This window comes from Aspergillus glaucus (assembly GCF_001890805.1).
Source record: "Aspergillus glaucus CBS 516.65 unplaced genomic scaffold ASPGLscaffold_1, whole genome shotgun sequence".
NCBI classification, from domain to species: domain Eukaryota; kingdom Fungi; phylum Ascomycota; class Eurotiomycetes; order Eurotiales; family Aspergillaceae; genus Aspergillus; species Aspergillus glaucus.
The window spans coordinates 126,390-144,348 of NW_019170453.1; the positions used below are offsets into that span (position 1 = coordinate 126,390).

Consider the following 17,959-nt stretch of genomic DNA (forward strand, 5'->3'; position numbering starts at 1 on the left):
AGGTAGATAGCCCGGTAACCCCTCCGATCATCTCCCTAACATAGCGCTTATGCGATAGGCGTAGCCTGTGATACGAAGTGCTGTCCGGTGGAATTTTTAATTAGAAGACTGGCGAAATTCTAACAATATTTTGTATATTAATTAAACAAGGATAATAATAGCTTATCTTTAGTAGTATTAGTATTCATCGTCTTTGTATGTCGTTATAAATGTGGATGTGGTTTTGATTGTATGTACCGTCGTGAAAATATATTTTGAGTATCAGCGGCAATTAAAACAATTCATTTTATTGAAACAATTTATATTTCTCATTTATTTATTTATATTTCTTTAATTCTCAGTTCTGCCCCCCAAAATTGCATTGTATACTGGATCACCAAGATGGTCGGAATCAGCAACAAGGAAGCACCTCTCCGTCTGCTCTCTCTCGGTATGTCCGGCCACCACCCTTGCCAACATCAGCACTAACAATCCCAGACGGCGGAGGCGTAACTGCCCTCAGCGAGCTATTTATCCTCAAAGAGACCATGCTCCAGATCCAACGCCAGAACAACCTCCGAGTCACTCCCAAACCATGCGAATTCTTCGACATGATCGGAGGTTCTGGCACTGGAGGTCTCTTCGCTATCATGCTCGGCCGTCTGCACATGTCTATCGATGATACCGTGGAGGAGTATCGACAGCTCGCCATCGCTGTCTTCTCTAACAAAAAGTCTATAACTAGTGAGGGTGCTTATAAGGCAAGCACCTTTGAGAAGATGATTCAGTCCATGGTGCAGAAGTACGGGAGGGATTCCAACAAGACACTTTTTGACCCACATAATGAGTCGCCCTGCAAAGTGTAAGTCTTATTGTGTAATAGAAAAATGTAGGAAGGGACAATCTTACACGTCTTCAGATTCGTCTGCTGCCGCAGCACAATGGCAATGAACACTGCCAAGCTCCTCCGTTCTTATTCCAGCTACACCATAGAAGACGCCCCAAACGCAACAGTGTGGGAAGCTGCTCGCGCAACAACCGCAACCCCCGGCATCTTCAAGCGCATCCGTGTGAAGACTCTCGCCGGACACGACGAGCTCATCGACGGCAGCATGGGCTCCAAGAACCCAGCCATGATTTTGATAACCGAAGCAGCCGCCGCTTTCGGTCTTGACCGTGCAGTTTCATGCATTATGAGTATGGGATCAGGCCCCCAACATATCATCAACCTCAGATCTAAGGGCTTCCTTCAGCGATTGATTCCGACGCAGCTCGTTTCGGCCGTGAAGAACATGGCGTATGATGCGGAGCAGACCGCACGGGACTTGGATTACAAGTTCAAGAGGTTCGGTGATCTTTACTTCCGGTTTAATACCCAGACTGGACTTGACAAGATTGACTCCGATGATTGGAAGAGGATGGGAGACGTTAAGTCCTTGACATTGGGGTATCTGGATAGCCCGAGTGTTGCAAAGGATGTGGTGCGGGTTGCGTCTGTTTTGAAGACAGACTCGGTTGGAAAGGCTCCGATTTCGAGACTGGTTTGAGTGATTGGGTTTAGGTGTTCTCCTTGATATGTCCTGGTTTTTGTTATTTCTCTGGGCAATTGGGTATATAGCGAAGATCGAGCTGGCCTCGCTCTCAATTGGACTACGAATATTCTTTTTAGGGATCGGGGTTCTGGATGATCGGTTTAGTTTGTTATTTGGTTGTTATTGATTGGTGTACGGAGTATACGGAAGCCATTTCTTATCTCATGTTAGCTAGATATTCACCAACGTCTAAACTTTGAGTGTTGGCTGTCTTGTCATGCAATACAACTGGTTCCGTTAGCATCAATTATCACAATCATAAGTCTAGAATACTCACCTTGCACGCATCCCGCTCATCAACACACTCAATCTCCTTGACCAAGTCAAACCCAAGCTTCTCGTATATCCTCAAGTTAGGCATCCCCTTTGAACTCTCCAAATAACACGGAATCCCCTCCCGATCCGCCCTCTCCGTAACAACATCCACCAACATCCGTCCAACACCCATCCCCCTCATCTCCGAATCGACTGCAATCACATTACAAAAGTAATACCCCCGCGGATCAACCCACACCTCATCATGCGTCTCCCTCTGCACATCCTTCCAAATATAATACCGACGCAGATTCAAACCCCCGCGACCAAAGTAGCGGACGTTAAACAGGAACTGGCGGAAAGAGAGTATCCATTCCTGCGTCCATTCGGTCCAGCTCTCGGGTTTGGTAGGTGGGTGGGGCGGGAACCACCAGCAGACGCCTACGATTTTGGGCGTGAGGATGGGGATTGGGATCTTTTGGTCTGGGTCGGGGGTGTATTTGGCGACGTAGATGGGGGCTTTGCAGTTGATGCCGTAGCGGAGGTGGGCGGAGAGAGAGGCTGCGTTGCGGTGGATGTTTAACTGTTCTTTTTCTTTAATACCCTAACCACTACTTTTGATAAGCTTGTGTGAGGTGCTGTACCTTGGACATATTGAAAATCCATTGGAAATACGGATCGTCAGCAAAGGCCCTCTGGATGCACGCTACGGCGGCGGGGATTTCAGCAGTGGTGATCGGAAGCAATTCGATAGCCATGTTGAAACGGATGTCTTCAATAATAATTATAATTTGATTTAGAATTATTACTAGGTCTGTGGATGGGCTGCGATAAAGCAATCGTGTAAACGTGCGAGTGGTTTCGGAGGGGGTTGGACGACATCGATATCGCCATCTATACTTCGGGGGGAGACTGGGGTCCAATAATCCCGGTATCGAGAGACGATCGCGTGTTGACGGACTGCGAGTAAACAATACCGTATTTCGAGTTGTTGGGAGAAAGAAACAAAAAAGTCCGAGAGAAAGCGAAGCATAGCTTTATACCATGAACCGGTGCCATCCCTTCCAGGCAGGCCCATGCGGGCAGGTTACACTGCGAAACGCAGCATGACCTTTTGCAGCGAGTGGTCTATAAGACAGCGCATCCTGGATGGGGAGGTTGAATATTATTGGTAGGAATAGTTCGAGGCGAGTTCGGATCGTCGCGGAGGTGTCGAATCAGGAAGGTCGTCGCGGTCTTATCGATACGAGCTACATCGTGATGATTATTGGTCATTTTTATCGATAGACGTATCAGTGGTTTTGTTCTATTCAAAGGTATGGCGAAATTGTTTACGCGATGCGGAGTAAGGTAGTTATTTTGTTCGGAGTATGCATGCTTGAGTACACATACTTCCCAATTTGGAATCCCCCACGCCCGCTAACCTTAACGGGTTGGTCCATGCGCAGCCCTAATCTGATAATCGTAGCAGATCTATGGTTTTGAGTAACTTGACGAGAAGATCATTAGTCTATTGAAATTTACAACATTTGTATGGAGTAGCGAAGTATCAATAGTCCAGGCCAAGTCACATCAAGTTGTAGAGTAGTTCACCGCTACTTGGATCGCATGCTGCAGTGGCTGGAATGTTGCTGTTATATGCTTATTAGCATCCTCCAATCTAACTATTTCATGAAATGGATAAAGCTTTAACCAATGGAATAGAAAGCGGAGGGCAGCTGTGGTACGCGTAATCCAGCTCTGTTGAAGGGGCACCGGCCTCAATCGCCTACTTCGGAGCCATATATTGCAGACTTCTGCTCTCCTGATGACTGACTACCGAGTTGCATTCCGATCATGTCCGTATCTGCAGGCCTCGCTTATAGTAGTAGTAGTAGATGCTTAATCTCCGTGTCGATCGGCCACTTCCGAAAGGTAGATGTTCCTGTGCGTGGAAAAGCGAAGCAGATCTTACTGGTACCGATAATTGGTGAGCATCATGCAAACTTCACCGTTGGGCTATAAGGGTAGCGCATAGCTCCTGCGAAAGTAGAAGATCAATCACCCCCGTTTTCTTGTGCTTTCATCTATCCCGATCAGTTGCTTCCACTTCGGCAACCCGTCATATAGATGCTTAAAGAGCAGCATGACGGAACATGGAGAACGCCCAGAAATGGCTGATAAGACCCATTTATGAGCGAGTCCTTCCTTATCAACCACATGGCCATATCATGTGACATAATAGGGCAATTCTTTTCAAACTCTTTGTTTGAATCGGCATTTTCTCAACCTTTTTCAGTTACCGTCATTGGAATCAACTCTCCCAATAGCAACCGACCGATAAAACAACCATGGCTCAGACATACTACCGCCGACCATACACTCCCTACTTTGGTTTTTCGCCATCCAATTGACCCTCACCGTCACTTATATAATCCTACTCACCTTGGGCACCCACCATCACCTTGCGTTTCTGACTATCACTACCGTCAGTATAAACAGTATCCTCGGAGCACTATTTGACCCAGAGACCTGCTACAAAACCAAGATGACGCTGGATGATGGAACGGTGGTTCGCGTGAAGAGGCCGTTTATCGGGCTCAAGTCGCATGAAGACCTGGTTGGGTTGACTGGAGGGTATGAGGTGAGAGTTGATGGATGGCGGTATGAAAAGGCTTTGATACGGATTTAATGTTGTTCAAAAACACTGGTTCTATCCATGGTTCTGCAACTGGTGATGCGGGGATGCGGATATTGCGGAATTTTCGGGCCGCAATCATTGTGACATATGCAACCATCTGGGGCCGAGCTGAGCTGCCGTTGATCTTTCGACTTTATGCGTTACTTTCGATCGCGACACCTTATCAATTACTTGTTCTATTTCAGGAAATACCGTTACTATCTCGGAACCAGTGCTGTGGTGCCGGGTCCCGAATCTGTCACCCCGCTGCGGCATACTCGATTAAATGCCGCCAGAAATGCAACGCCTCCGCTCCAAAATCGCCTGTCAATCATGTCGTGAACGCAAACGAAAGTGCGACGGCAACTTCCCCTGCAGTTACTGCCATCGCCTCGATCACGAATGCTTCTACGGGCCAACCCGCCGCAGCAAAAAGACCGCGCACAGGTTGGGCCAGCACTCCACTGATATCAATTCTCCCGAATCCCCAGATTATGACGGCAAAGACCCACAACTACAGCTTCTCGAGGCCAATTCGCCGGCTGTTTTTGTGCGGCAGTTGGCGCTGAAAATGAATGCTACTAATGCGCCGATACTGAACTGCTATGCTTGGAATCTCGGGTTTGATCGGGAGATTGCGTGTTTACCGCAGGTCTCGTGTATAACGGAGATTTTGTCGTTGTCCGAGATGCATGAGTTGGCGGCTATTTACTTTGCGCATGTTGCGCCTGTGTATGACTTTGTTGATCGGGCGGAGGTGGATGAGGCGATTATCAAGAGGTGGTCGAATGGGTTTCCGTATGATCAAGCCGATTCGATGCTTCTGGGGATAGCAGCCCTCGGATGTCTCTTTGGACATCGATCCGCAGGAGTCGAGATGCAGCTAGTGCACAGTGCGCGTATCGTACTCGAGTACTCCAGCCAGCTGGCGACGCCGGAATTCGACCATGTAGTTGGCTGGTTACTACGAGTCATATACCTGCGCGTGACCAGTTCCCCACACGCAACATGGATGGCCAGCTGTACACTAATGCATCTGATCGAAACAACAAAACTGCATTTCGACTCCACGACCGACTCCATCCTCGCGCAATCGACCGGGCCACGCATACACCCCGAACGCCGACGCAAAGTATACTCTGTCGCACAGCTCTTCAACACCTGGGTCTCTCTCGACTGCGGCAAGTCCCAGGTCGAACTCCGTGGCGCATCATCTGCATTACCCGAAACAGGCTGGACAGTCGAGCAGCGCGAAATATGTCGAATATCGGCGCTCCTAGGTCCAGAGATCTATCGGGACATAGTCGAACTCGAAAGCGAACTTGTTGAACTCTGTAAACTAAGCCCGACGCAGCCTATGCTCCGACTAATCCAATGTAACGTCGGACTGTGTATCTACCGCCGCTTCCGCGCCCTAGGACGCGTTATGTCTGAGGAGTCCCTCGACTCAATCGTGAACCTAGCACGGCGCAGCCTGAAAGCAGCCGAAGAGCTAGTTGGAATATCCTCGCCGTGGTGGCACAGTTTGAACATTCCCTTTCAGATCGTCTGTGTGTTGTTAGTGATCGACCATCCACAGGCATTGGTTATGCTTCCGGATGCGCTGCAGACGCTGCGGTCGGTGGCGGATCACTATCAAACGGGGATGACGAGGGAGGCATATGAGATTGCGGTATTCCTGGTAAATCAGCAGCGAGAGAGACGCTTCCAGGCGCTGAATAGTCTGGATAGTGCGCTCCGGGGACATGAGAGTAGTGACGGGACGTTGAATATGGGGAAGTGTGTTGAGGAGCAGTTATTTCTAGAGGATCTGTTGTAATCTTATTTTTATAATATTAAAGCCGTATATCACCAGTATGTACGATTGATATTCAGTCAATATTAATAACCCATTGAATACCACTTTTTATCATGGATGATCCGCATCAAGCAAAATCAAGCCCACTTCCCCAACACCGACATCAAAATCAACCCAGCAATCAACGATATCCCACCAACAGCAACCCTCCCCAGTCTAGCATCAACCAACTCCCCACCCTCAATCACCCAGTCTCTCGCCCACATATCGACAACACCAACCCAGACAAGTATTCCCGCCGACAACGCATCCAGCGTTCCCAGCGCAATCAATGTACTCTTTTCATTCCCGTTGAACGAATCCAATACACCGATTCCGATCGCCATACCGATGGGCGTGATCAATGCAAAGGCGCCTGCCATGATAGCTTTGCCGGGGAAGATTCGGCCGGGGAGTAAAGCGATGCGGGCACCTAGGGCTAGACCTTCGAAGAATTGGTGGAAGACGATTACGACGAGGAGGGTGCGGTAGAAGGAGTCGCCAGCAACAACCAGAGTAATACCGATGAGGATACTGTGGAACAGGACGCCAGCTTCCATAACCAGCACGGAGAACTTGGTGGTAGGTTTTGCGGGGTCGTGGGGTGAGCCGTGGCTATGGCCTAGTCCAGCTAGGGCGTTGCTTTGTTGGCATTGATGGGTGTTGGGCTGTTCTTTTGACTCTGTGAGGTTCTGGTCGGGGTTCTCGGGAGTTGTCGTGGGTGTCTTGGAACCGCGCGCGAGGATGATCCGGTGGCCGATGTATTCGACGAGGAAGGCTAGGAAGATTCCTGCCATGACGACGGCGGAGGTGGTGGCCTCGTATTCGAGTTCGCCTAGGCAGTCGTTTGTGAACATGAGGTTGGCGTGCGTATAGAGCTGTATTGCGTTAGATATTAGCTAGACTTCTTTGCATTTCACCATGGAAAAGGACATACGTGAACAAAAGCCGTAGCAATAATGATACCGGTTCCGAACTGCTTAATTCCCGTCGAAATCATCGTGTTCAAAGTCTTGAACGGCAACTTGACCAGCAACATCGGAGCAAACACGCCAATTGCACTGGTAACAAGAATGACGAACAGCGTTCCAATCCGCAGAGGTACATCGTAATCCCGGTTTTGGACACCGCATGAAGGTGTGCTGCTGCTTTCGGATTCTCCTGCTCCAACACAGTGTCTGGCTTGTTAGTACAGGGCCGTAAAGAGGGTAGGGCTTGACATACTCGACACCAGCGTGGAAGTGGCAGTTCTCTCCTCCTTCGGAACTCTCACTTGACTCACTCTCGTGGTTGTGACCTTCCTCTCCGGTCGTTTCTTCTGAAATAACCTGAACCTCGTTTCCTTGTGTGTCCATGCAGAATCTTCAACTGTCAGTGCACAGCCCTCATGACGTTCGTCAAAGATACTTACTGTTCACTCCCATGCGCATGACAACCTGTATACTGCGCTGGCAGCTCACCCGTCGGAGTAGCAGTCATGGACACCTGCACCTCCTCCCCACTCCCATTGATACAAAACACCTCGTCCCCATGATTATGGCATCCCGTAATAGCAGATGACTGAGCCGAAGAAGTCGTACTCGCCGTCTGGGCCTTGGCCACAGCCGATAATAGCAGCAATGCAGTGATCTTGATCATTTTGCCTGCCCGAGCTCAACGATTGAAAAGACGCAATCTCTTCAATCGCCTCGTGCCCCTCTGCGCTTTTATCCGCTAAGCAAGCATCCCCAAGGTACTCGCCCAGCCCGCAGCTTTCGGCCAAGAGCTTGGCCCGGAACCGGGGTCCGCGAAGGTCTTCCATGGTTGGTTGCTGCGGCCAGGATACCCGCTCCGGATGCTTGGCCGGGGGCTTGGCTCTCCGCTCTTGGCATGGCTATCGTGTATTGCATCGGATATGTACTTCATTTTTATCGCGGGAGAATGGGAAGTTGTCGAATGCTTTGGCAATGCTAAGGGCGCGGTATAGAATCCGATATTCGTCGAAACCTCTTGATGAGAAGCCGCAAACATCAAGCAGTCATAATGACCTTCTCAACCATCATCGAGTTCGTGTCCACAAGGTCCTTTCGTGACGGCGATTTCCGTCAAACGACATTACGAGAGACCTTTTTGTGTCTGTTCGCCAGTTAATAACTGAGCAAAGTGTCATTCGTTAATGGCAAGAATACTGGAGAATGAGGTATTTGAAGTCGCCTCTCTCGAGGTCCAGACGGACCTCCAGGGTTCCCTAGACTTATCTTCGTCCTCTAGCTATTATTTTACCGAGATGAAATTCAGGGTTGAAGCTCTCACGTGGACACTTGCTGGACGCAGCAAACTCAGCGTGCAGATCTCCTAGAAGTGCATATGATATTCCTGGAAGGCTGCTTGCACAGACTGAAGCCGTGGCTATCGCGCGTCTCTGGATCTGTTCCTGTATTAATACCCGACGACATAGCCGAGGGCAAGCCATTTTGTGATCAGGATACGACATACTTCGAATTGATCAATGCGTACAAGAGTAATCAAACAACCTGGTCCCTGTGGAGGTAGTAATCGTAATACATATTGTTGGGTGTAATATTCTTCAATGCTATGCTTGAATCGGGTGATGGGGTAAGCGCAGAATTTGTCGTAATCGTAGGTATCATATCATATCACATCAGCCATCTACAACATCGCTCCTCTCTTATCCCTCAAAATCTCCCTCGCATCTCGATAATCCTCTCCTCCTCCAGCCGGTCGAGAATATCCAGCACGTACTCCTGACAGTCCCATTCAAACGTCTTGTTACCAACGACCACCGTCTCCGAAATCTGTTTGACCATATCGATATCGTTTTTGCCGATGACACCAATGTACAGATTGTGCAGAAAGCCGTCTAGCAGATCTGGTGGGCATTCTTGGATGTTTCGTTCAAATTTGGGGTGCTCGCCGGTGACTTCAAATGGGAGTTGCTCCTCGTCACTGTCTAAATAGTTATAGAGCCCAGTGTTGATAGTTGCCGAAAAGGGCTCAGAAGAACGCGGCGTAGAGTTTGGGGTAGCCCATCTTTGCTTGTACAGGGTAAGCTTGGATTCCTCAGAAGAATATGAATTGCGTACACTGGCTTGATCTTCTATCACTTCACGACATTTAACAACTGTAGACAGTCCACTGCGCAGCCCAGCCACATGTGTTTTGTTCCGAACGAAAAAGGCAAAGACAAGTATATACAAACCGTGTAAACCAAGCAAACATGCAAACAAAGGCCAATTCTAACCACGGATCTATACAGGAGTAATTGAGACACCATCGATTAACCAATGGACAGCTGCATTGTTTCATTTTACAAAGTTGAGCGATTTCAGACGAAAACTGGATAGGCGAAGATAGTCAGTATATCGATCAACAGAGCCGTACCAACAAACAACCCACATATCGCTAATTCGACCCCAAGCCCCTCCACCAAGCCGTAATCCCAAGTAGTACCCCACGATAACAATCGCAATGGGTGCAATTAAAATGAAGTCGTAAAGTAGCAAAAAGAGCTCTCATGGTCAGCACACGAATCAACAACACCTAACAACCACACTCACCTATTTCCCAATCCTAACCTCCACACCACCCGCAGCAGCCGCAATACCAAGCGCAATAGCAAGCATAGCCCCCAGAATAACGATAGCAATAACAATTTTGATAGCCAACCGTGCCTTCTTGCTCAATCGCCGCCAACAAGCACAACGCCTCTCCTTCTCATCACACAGCCCAGAACGACCGCGACGCTTGAGGCTGTGGCCGCGCAGGATACCTTTCTCGGGATCGTGGAGGTCCTGTCCTAGCTCAGCTTGAGCTGAAACGGCAGCGGTCGAGGTCTCGTGGTTGCGAAGCGGGGAGGATGAGTATGCGTCGGCTGAGGGGTTGTAGCCGAGTTGCTCGTGATCGAGGCCTGGGAAGGGCTCTATTGATAATCGGTTTGCTGGCTTGACGTGCGTCGGTTCTGGGAAGATTGGAGAGGCTGTGCAGCTTTGACCCGTGGGGGTTCTGGAGGGGTATGGGGTGTTGGGAGGAGCAACCGTTCCGGGGCCTGGCGCCATGCCGCTCTGGGAATCGATGGAGAAAGGACGGCGCATGACATTTTGAGACTTACTGGGAAAGAAACGACGCATGGTGCTTTGAGAATCGTAGAAAAGAGGATGGCGATGCGCGAATCAAACAATAAACCAAATAAATACGCTGTTAACATATAAAGGTACACAGATGATATGCAAGTGGTAAGAAGGAGAAGAAGGACGGAACTTGTGTTTACTTGTTTTTGTTACGGCGGCTGAAAGGTGCTGGGTGCGGCTTCCTCAGAATGCAACACCCGGTTTCCTAATTTGGAAGGCAGCCACTTTGGCATAATATGACACTGCATTGGACCTAAAATAATGCAGTTTATGCAACGTTCTTTGGCCCTTACACGAACTCAGCAAACTACATCCAGTCAGCAAGTCCCTCGACCCCAACGACTCAAAACAAAGAGAAAAGAAATACCCACTCCCAATAACCCCATTAACCGGAATATCAATCGAAGTCGTATAACTCGCCGCATCACTCAACAAATACACATACGCACCCCCCGATTCCTGTACCTCCGCCAACCTCGGAAACCCACCATAATACTTCAACTGCTGCTCCCAGTCCTCCTGCTGTGGCACCCAGTAGGTCATGGCTGTATTGACGAGGCCGGGGGAGACACTGTTGACGCGGATGTCGTGGGGCGCCCATTCCATCGCTAGGGTGTGTGTCATGTTGCAGATGCCGGCTTTGGAGGCGCTATATGGGGCGGAGGGGACGCGCTTGTTTTTAAGTATCATTTGTGTTTCGGATGGGATGGGGGAGGGATACCTTGTTCGGACGATATGATGCCATTGAGGCTGTGAAGATAGTGGATCCCTTGATTCCAAGCCGGATGAAGGCACGCGCAGCTATTCTGGCTGTGTAAAATTATCCGAACAACTACCAAATCAGCACTTGCACTCTTCATTCAAGGGAGACGAGGGACCAACATTAATAGAGAACAACGCCTCAATATCCTCGTCCGTGAACTCCAAAGCAGGCTAATGCTTCGTTCGTCCCGCATTAGCCACCATACCGTGTAGCGCACCGGCTTCATCGATAATCTTGTCAACTGCTGCAGAGATGCTCGACTCCTGGGTCACATCAGTATGGACGGCGAAGAGTTTGTCGGGGAAGCGCTGGGAAAGAGCGTGGAATTCGTCGGTTGTGTCGCCGATGTCGAGGGAGTAGACTCGAGCTGCATCATTGACGAGACAGAATTCGGCTATTCCGAGGCCGATGCCACGGTTTGCGCCGGTGACTATGTAGACGGATTAGAGAGCATCGGGATATAGGAATGAGGACATACTGGCGATGACTTTAGAGGACAGTGTGATATTTGTTTGGGCCATTGTGCCATGTCGGTTTGTTTCAATGGGCTCAGACAACACCACCCCAGCTACACTCCTCTTTGTATAACTTGTAGAACAGGTTCTTAGGACCTGGTGCTGCAGTAATCTACATTGTGGGGTTCCCTCGTCTCGAGGGTGCGGGGAGCCATTATATACACTCACACCACACGAAAATCACCTAAATACCCAGCAAAGCACCCTGGGACTTCAATTGCGCTCTCCACAACCGATGCTCGTTGAGAATAAACATCTCTCCTTCCCTTCCAAAGCAGAAATTCGCCACTCCTCCTTCCACCAGGATCCGGCCGAGGAGAACACCACCCGGCGACCAGACGGTCACTCCATCACCACAGCCACTGTACACATTTCCTTCAATATCGCATTTAATACCGTCTGGAATACCGACGGGAGCCATAGCGAAAAGACGGCGGTTGGTTAGGAACGGCTCGCCGTGGTAGTATACCACGTCGAATGCGTAACTGCATCACCCTCACCGTTAGCATCATCCCCAATCCATCACAAAGTAAAGAAAACTGAAAAACATACATGCTAGAAGGCAACGTCTCATCCACAACCCCAATGGCCCTAAACCGTGCCGTATCCGTAACATAAACCGTCCTCTCATCCGGCGAGAAGCAAATCCCATTCGGCTTAATAAACCCATCCGCCAAACACCTAACCGCCCCGCTCACAGGATCAAACCGATAAACCTGCCCCGGCAGCGAAGGCACAGGCCGATACCCATGTTCATGCCCGTAAATCGGATCCGTGAACCAAATCGTCCCATCCGTATGAACGACAACATCGTTCACGGAATTGAATTCGCGTCCGTAGAAATTTGTGATCACGGGCTCGACGTCGTGCGGGTGTTTCGAGGACATGTAGTATAGCCCTGAGGGGACTTTCAGTGACCCCTGCGCGCAGAATAGGATTCCATCTTTGTAGTTGACGCCGCCGTTGCCCATGGGGATTGCGAGGGAGGGGAGTTCTTCGTGGGACGCGCGGACGACGCCATGGTGGTCTTTTGTGAGGAGGATTTTGGAGATTTGAACGGTGCGGTCACCGGTTGTTGTGTGGATGTGGTTGCTGGTTATGAAGAGGGTGTTGTCCGGGGGGATGTAGACCCCGGCTTCGTGGGCGAAGGCGTATTCTTTGTTTTCAAGGAGGAGTTCGAGGGTGGGATTGGGGCCGAGGATAGCCTTGAAGCGGTCGTCGTGGACGAGGAAGGATTCCATTTTGTCTTTCTACTGGTGTATTGGGAGTTGTGGGAGGGAATTGAGAAAATTGGAGAATGCGGAAGAAAATATGAGGGGCAATCCGAGCTCGTCTCGAGGCGCGGAGATCCCCCGATCTATACATTCCGACTATCTATTACGAACTTCGGAACGCATGTCAATCATCATCGCCCCAAAATTCTTTCAAATCCTCCACGCGCCATGCAGTTGCCCAGCCTGTTTCTCGCTCGATTCGCGTTAATGTCTCCACAATAGCTTCGTGTTCAGAGCAATGCGACATGGCCTTCCCAGCCAGCCAAAGGGGTTGTAAGGCGTTTGTCCAGCAGCCACTGCATGAATCAGCATAAGAACTTATATTACAGGGATATACTACAGAGGATACATACTGATGTGTATTAGAAGCCGAAATGGCGCAAATTTGCCGGGCGTGCCATAGTACGGATTTCTGTAGGGTACCATGAGCTTCATTCTTTTTTAAGTAGATGGTGTATACTCACTGGCTTCCGTGATAACGAAACTGTTTTCGGTTTCCGCTGTAGCAGTAATAATGCGCAGGCGTGGTATAATTGGTTCCCAGAGACTATGCATCGCATCAGCAAAGAGTATCAACAAACAGACACGAGGGAAAACGTACTAGCTGCTCCATTCCCGTAGATCACTGTCGGAAACGGCGTCTCCTTACCCCCGGGAGTATAACCACTGAATATCGGCTTCATCTGGCTCGGCCGTTGCTCATACCACTGCTCAACCCGATCCAACAACCCCTTCCAGCGATCAACATACGTGTCCCCGTCAAGATAATGGCACGGAAAACAAGGCGGATGATGATGTTTCGATGCGCCGCAGAGAACACCCAATGTCTGCGCGCAGAGGTACACGGTGTAATTAGCATAGGTATCGAAGTTTGCTTTCGAAGCGAGGAATAGCTGAGAAGCCTGGTGAGGACTCATTGTCCGGGGCGTCCAGTTATGAATCGGGATAATGGTTTCTTCTTCGGAGATGAGGCCACCACAGACGTCCATTCGGGCAAAGCACCAGAAGAGTGCTTGTTCTTCTTTCCCAGAGAAGCCGTTGATCTCAGCGGCTTGGATTAGGAATGCGCAACCGTCGAGGTGGCGCCGCCATTCTTTGGGGTTGCAGCTTAGCATTTCCAGCACGCAAAGAATTACGCAGGATGCGATTACTGGTGTTGTTTTACTTTCCAGTTCTGGTAATAGGAGGTGGATGGCTTCTTGGTATAAAGATAGACTCTCCGATTGCGATTTTTCGTTTTGTTTCCGTTCCATTTGTCGTGCAGATAGCGCAAGGATCGAGAATCGCAGATGCGGCGATGACTTGGCCATCTGTGGAAATGTTGATGCGAAGTGGCGATGGTTATCAAACATGTCGAGCTATTCGATAGGATGTTAGCATCCATGGCATGTACTCCATAGCGCGAGATACCCACCCATGTACAAATCTCATTCAGATAATTCTGCCAGAGAATAATTTCCCTCTCCGATGATAACGTAAACTCCCTTCCAGATCTGGCCCCCGTGTCGTTCGGTGCAACACCAGGTACAATATCCGGCGTACTCCCCCGGCTGGGGATATCCGGCCGTGCCGTCCAGAGCTGTCGATTCCGTAGTGCCGTATGCAGCGCTTCGTACGCCGACCCGGGCACGAAGACGTCGATGTTCGCTACATTAGCCGGATCGGAGAAGACGCCGTGGTTGAATAGTGGCGAGGCCATGGCTGCCGGGTAGCCCTCTGAGAAGGAGCTGTGGGAGATGAGACCCATAAAATCTGGGCTAGAAAGGTAAGGGACGTGGGAGTCATGGTTAGATGATGGCGAGTGGTTCGTGAAGTTGAGGTGGTGTGAGGGACTGTGGTCGAGAGGTGGTGCTGGTGTTGGTGCTGTAGCTGTAGCTGTAGCTGTAGGAGGTGCGGGAGTAGGAGCTGGTAAAGCGTCATTGCCATTCACGGGACTATTATGTCCACGGTCATGCTCAGGTTGCTGGCCATTATTGTCGTTGTTTTCGTTAAGGTCGTCAATGTCATTATTTGCATCGGGCAAATTGATATCATCCACCGTTTTTGGAGATACCCGTGGAGATTCTTGATCTTGAGTTTTTCGTGGTTGAACATTCAGAATCTTCTCCGTCAGCACTCAATCCTGCATCAACAAAAATAGCTCGTACCTTAAACTTATTATTTTGCTTCCGGCTTGCCGACTGCTTCATCGACGGGTGCTCCGGCTCCAGCGCCTTAAGATTAGCATCGCGAAAAGACCCTAGCATACGCCATTGACATTTTTCCCCGCGTCGCTTGCATCCAACACACGTCGGCTTTGTCTCGTCGCCTGTTTACTCACTTTAGTTAGCTATGTTAAGAGCTGCATTACCGGGGGTGTTGGTAGCGGACATTTCCGGCGCCGCCGACTGCAATTAAGACAGCCGGTGCGGGTGCGCTTTCTTGTTTCTGTCGGGTTCATGGTCATAGTATGTATGGTCTTTGCTTCTGTCAGATCTGAAAGGTGACATATGTGTCAGTTGGGATGCTCAGAAGAGAGATGCGAAAGAGATAGCTATTTGCGGCAAGCGACGCTACGGGATACTCAAAAGAGTAATTTTAAGCGCTGTGGGGAAGGTCCCCGAAAGTGGCATTTCTGGAGAAATCTGGAGAAGACGGTAATTTCCGATATCCACCGAGGGGGGCCGGAGTAGGGCCGTGACCAGCGTATTGTTGCTACATACTATAATAAGACATTCTTATTTCTTATACAATACAAAGAGAGAAGCATTATTCCACGTGCTGGACCTCCTCGTCCTTCTCCGTCCTTTCCCTAACATCGCCTGCTTGGCCCATAGATGCATTCCAGTGCAACTGTACTTTCGGGCCGGTGAATAGCCGGTCGACCTGTTCCAGGGTGAGGTTGCGCGGCTCGGGGTAGAAAAAGTAAATGACGGGCAGGAAGCAGAAATTGAAGACTGTATAATCAGCAAAAAATACCAGGATCCATGAAGGGGGTGATATACTGGCAAAGTAAATGTATGTCCGGTAACCGACTTCCGCGATACTAACAGGGGTGATTTCCACGACAAGGAATGTGAAGATCCCTATATTGTCAGCATATATATATATATGTATATTTAAAATACAAGGGGAATTTACAGTTCGTCGCCGTCGCCAACGCAGCGGATCGCGTACGGACAGCCAGCGGTGCATATTCAGCAGGCACTGCATCGTCAGTAAAGGGACAGGGTAAATGCACTTGGGGGTAAACTTACACAACCAAGCAACTCCTAGTAGACCAATGCCAAAGAAGAAGTTGAACAAGAATAGCATCACGGTGGCAACTATACCAGCACCGTGGCCACCATCGTACACCGTTCCGGCCAGGATGGCCATACACGCACATTGGCCGGCGGCAGCGAAGAGCATCAGCTTGCGACGACCAACACTGACATTTGTCAGTATTGCCTTTCATGACTTAGTTTGAGTGGGCAGTAACATACCGATCAATCGTCCAGATCGGAATCAAGGCCGAGACAAAGTATGCCACACCGTTGAACCCAGCCACCAACAAGGCAGTGTTATGGTCCATTCCGACGGAGCTCTCAAAAATAACCGTATTATACTAACCATCTATTAGTATTTATCGTCGAGCATGGGGAAAGACCACTCACATAAGTAATCAGGTTGATACCCGACAACTGCTGCATCATCTGCCCACCCATACCCAACAGCGTCCGATGCAAAAATCGCTGGGGTCCATTGGTAAAGACCATCTTGAACGAGCTCTCCGAAGTCGCTTGCTGCTCTTCAACAATAGTCTGCGTGATTTCGTCGATTTCAATGTTGATGACTCGGTCATCGTAGGCGATGGAACGGGCATTCGGCTGGAGAGCCCAGATGATGTGTCGGCCTTCGTCGGGTTTACCGTGTGCAATCAACTGTCCTTGTTAGCCGAGCTATTTATAAATCGAGAGGAGAGGTCGCACCCATCGAGGGGATTCCGGGAGGAAAAGGATACCGAGGAAGGTGGTAATGGCGAAAAGGATCTGGAGGGCGATGGGGAAACGGAACTGGGCATCGTTGACTACGTAGCTCGTGCCGTAGTCTAATCCGTCAGTGTCGTTCAAGTAATGAAATATGAGGATAGAGATACTAACCAACCCAGTACGCCATCATGACGCCGAAAATGTTGATGCACAGTTCGATGGCAATCTATTTGGTCAGAGCCAGTCCACACACAGGGAAACAGGAGACTAACCGCCTTTCCTCTACTGGCCGCTTTGCTAAGTTCCGAATGCCAGACCGCTAGGTCAAAACCATTAGTATCGACTTCTGGCAAAGGCGAGGGCAGACTAACGAATGGTACTCGTGTTCATCCCATTTCCAACACCAGCCACGATCCGTCCAACAATCATATGTGGGATGCTGAAGGCACTGCACTGCAACGCAGCCCCGGCGGTGAGAATAACACAGCCGATCATAATGCAATATCGTCGTCCGAGTCTCTCACCAAAAAAGAGGGCCAGTAGAGCACCAAAGAAGCAGCCCTAAACCGTTAGAATCGTCCGTTGAGGGGCCGGATCAACGTACAATCTCATAGATGGCAACCCTAGTTTCGTCAGCTTTGCTTTAAATGTCGAAGAGAATAGAATAAGTACACTGTTCCTTGTAGTGATGAGCTGCCATGGCCTGTAGGCGTCGTGTCGATTTCAGGAAACGTCCGAACGAACGCGTCCCCGGTCAGGAGACCAGCCATAACACCTTGGTCATATCCAAAGCTATTCCAGTCAGACAACCAATCAACCTCAACAGTTAAGTGGTACACTCACAGCAAGAAACCACTTCCTGCCGTGGCCGTAATGGCCCACGACAAGTGCTGGCCCACGAGAAGCGACATGATAACGGTTTGTGACAGATCTAATATGGCAAATGAAGCTTTCCCCATGGGAATGCGGTACTTATAACCACCTGTTCGTCGGTTGTGTCATTACCGA

General features: G+C 49.7%; 7 protein-coding genes across 7 annotated transcripts; 2 read left to right on the plus strand and 5 right to left on the minus strand.

The window, feature by feature from the left end:
* Positions 1-381: 381 nt before the first annotated feature.
* On the plus strand, positions 382-1,526 carry ASPGLDRAFT_30724 (uncharacterized protein; the record flags this gene model as incomplete). Its single annotated transcript, XM_022543971.1, has 3 exons — positions 382-430; positions 478-841; positions 899-1,526. The coding sequence occupies 3 exons, from the start codon at positions 382-384 to the stop codon at positions 1,524-1,526; spliced, it is 1,041 nt and encodes a 346-aa protein (XP_022405654.1).
* A 234-nt stretch (positions 1,527-1,760) lies between these two features.
* Positions 1,761-2,887, minus strand: ASPGLDRAFT_160939 (GNAT family N-acetyltransferase; the record flags this gene model as incomplete). The annotated part of the gene is made up of 3 exons (XM_022542468.1): positions 2,471-2,887; positions 1,849-2,409; positions 1,761-1,799 (listed from the first exon to the last, which is right to left on the minus strand). The coding sequence occupies exons 1-3, from the start codon at positions 2,582-2,584 to the stop codon at positions 1,761-1,763; spliced, it is 714 nt and encodes a 237-aa protein (XP_022405655.1). The 5' UTR covers positions 2,585-2,887.
* A 1,884-nt stretch (positions 2,888-4,771) lies between these two features.
* Positions 4,772-6,304, plus strand: ASPGLDRAFT_115106 (Zn(II)2Cys6 transcription factor; the record flags this gene model as incomplete). Its single annotated transcript, XM_022539658.1, has 1 exon — positions 4,772-6,304. One exon carries the CDS (start codon positions 4,772-4,774, stop codon positions 6,302-6,304), a length of 1,533 nt encoding a protein of 510 aa, XP_022405656.1.
* Positions 6,305-6,420: 116 nt separating this feature from the next.
* zrfC (putative ZIP Zinc transporter) lies at positions 6,421-7,960 on the minus strand (the record flags this gene model as incomplete). Its single annotated transcript, XM_022539677.1, has 4 exons — positions 6,421-7,200; positions 7,260-7,500; positions 7,547-7,684; positions 7,734-7,960. 4 exons carry the CDS (start codon positions 7,958-7,960, stop codon positions 6,421-6,423), a joined length of 1,386 nt encoding a protein of 461 aa, XP_022405657.1.
* A 2,638-nt stretch (positions 7,961-10,598) lies between these two features.
* ASPGLDRAFT_62599 (uncharacterized protein) lies at positions 10,599-11,733 on the minus strand (the record flags this gene model as incomplete). Its single annotated transcript, XM_022548547.1, has 5 exons — positions 10,599-10,702; positions 10,821-11,121; positions 11,171-11,259; positions 11,418-11,642; positions 11,691-11,733. The coding sequence occupies 5 exons, from the start codon at positions 11,731-11,733 to the stop codon at positions 10,599-10,601; spliced, it is 762 nt and encodes a 253-aa protein (XP_022405658.1).
* Positions 11,734-11,911: 178 nt separating this feature from the next.
* On the minus strand, positions 11,912-12,968 carry ASPGLDRAFT_115176 (SMP-30/gluconolactonase/LRE family protein; the record flags this gene model as incomplete). The annotated part of the gene is made up of 2 exons (XM_022539665.1): positions 11,912-12,212; positions 12,280-12,968. 2 exons carry the CDS (start codon positions 12,966-12,968, stop codon positions 11,912-11,914), a joined length of 990 nt encoding a protein of 329 aa, XP_022405659.1.
* Positions 12,969-13,067: 99 nt separating this feature from the next.
* ASPGLDRAFT_70831 (uncharacterized protein) lies at positions 13,068-17,862 on the minus strand (the record flags this gene model as incomplete). The annotated part of the gene is made up of 18 exons (XM_022549518.1): positions 13,068-13,297; positions 13,355-13,413; positions 13,466-13,548; positions 13,603-14,359; positions 14,416-15,102; positions 15,149-15,309; positions 15,986-16,066; positions 16,122-16,187; positions 16,238-16,410; positions 16,466-16,587; positions 16,637-16,903; positions 16,952-17,070; positions 17,123-17,177; positions 17,224-17,270; positions 17,323-17,512; positions 17,556-17,574; positions 17,624-17,743; positions 17,795-17,862. 18 exons carry the CDS (start codon positions 17,860-17,862, stop codon positions 13,126-13,128), a joined length of 3,246 nt encoding a protein of 1,081 aa, XP_022405660.1. The 3' UTR covers positions 13,068-13,125.
* Positions 17,863-17,959: the final 97 nt, after the last annotated feature.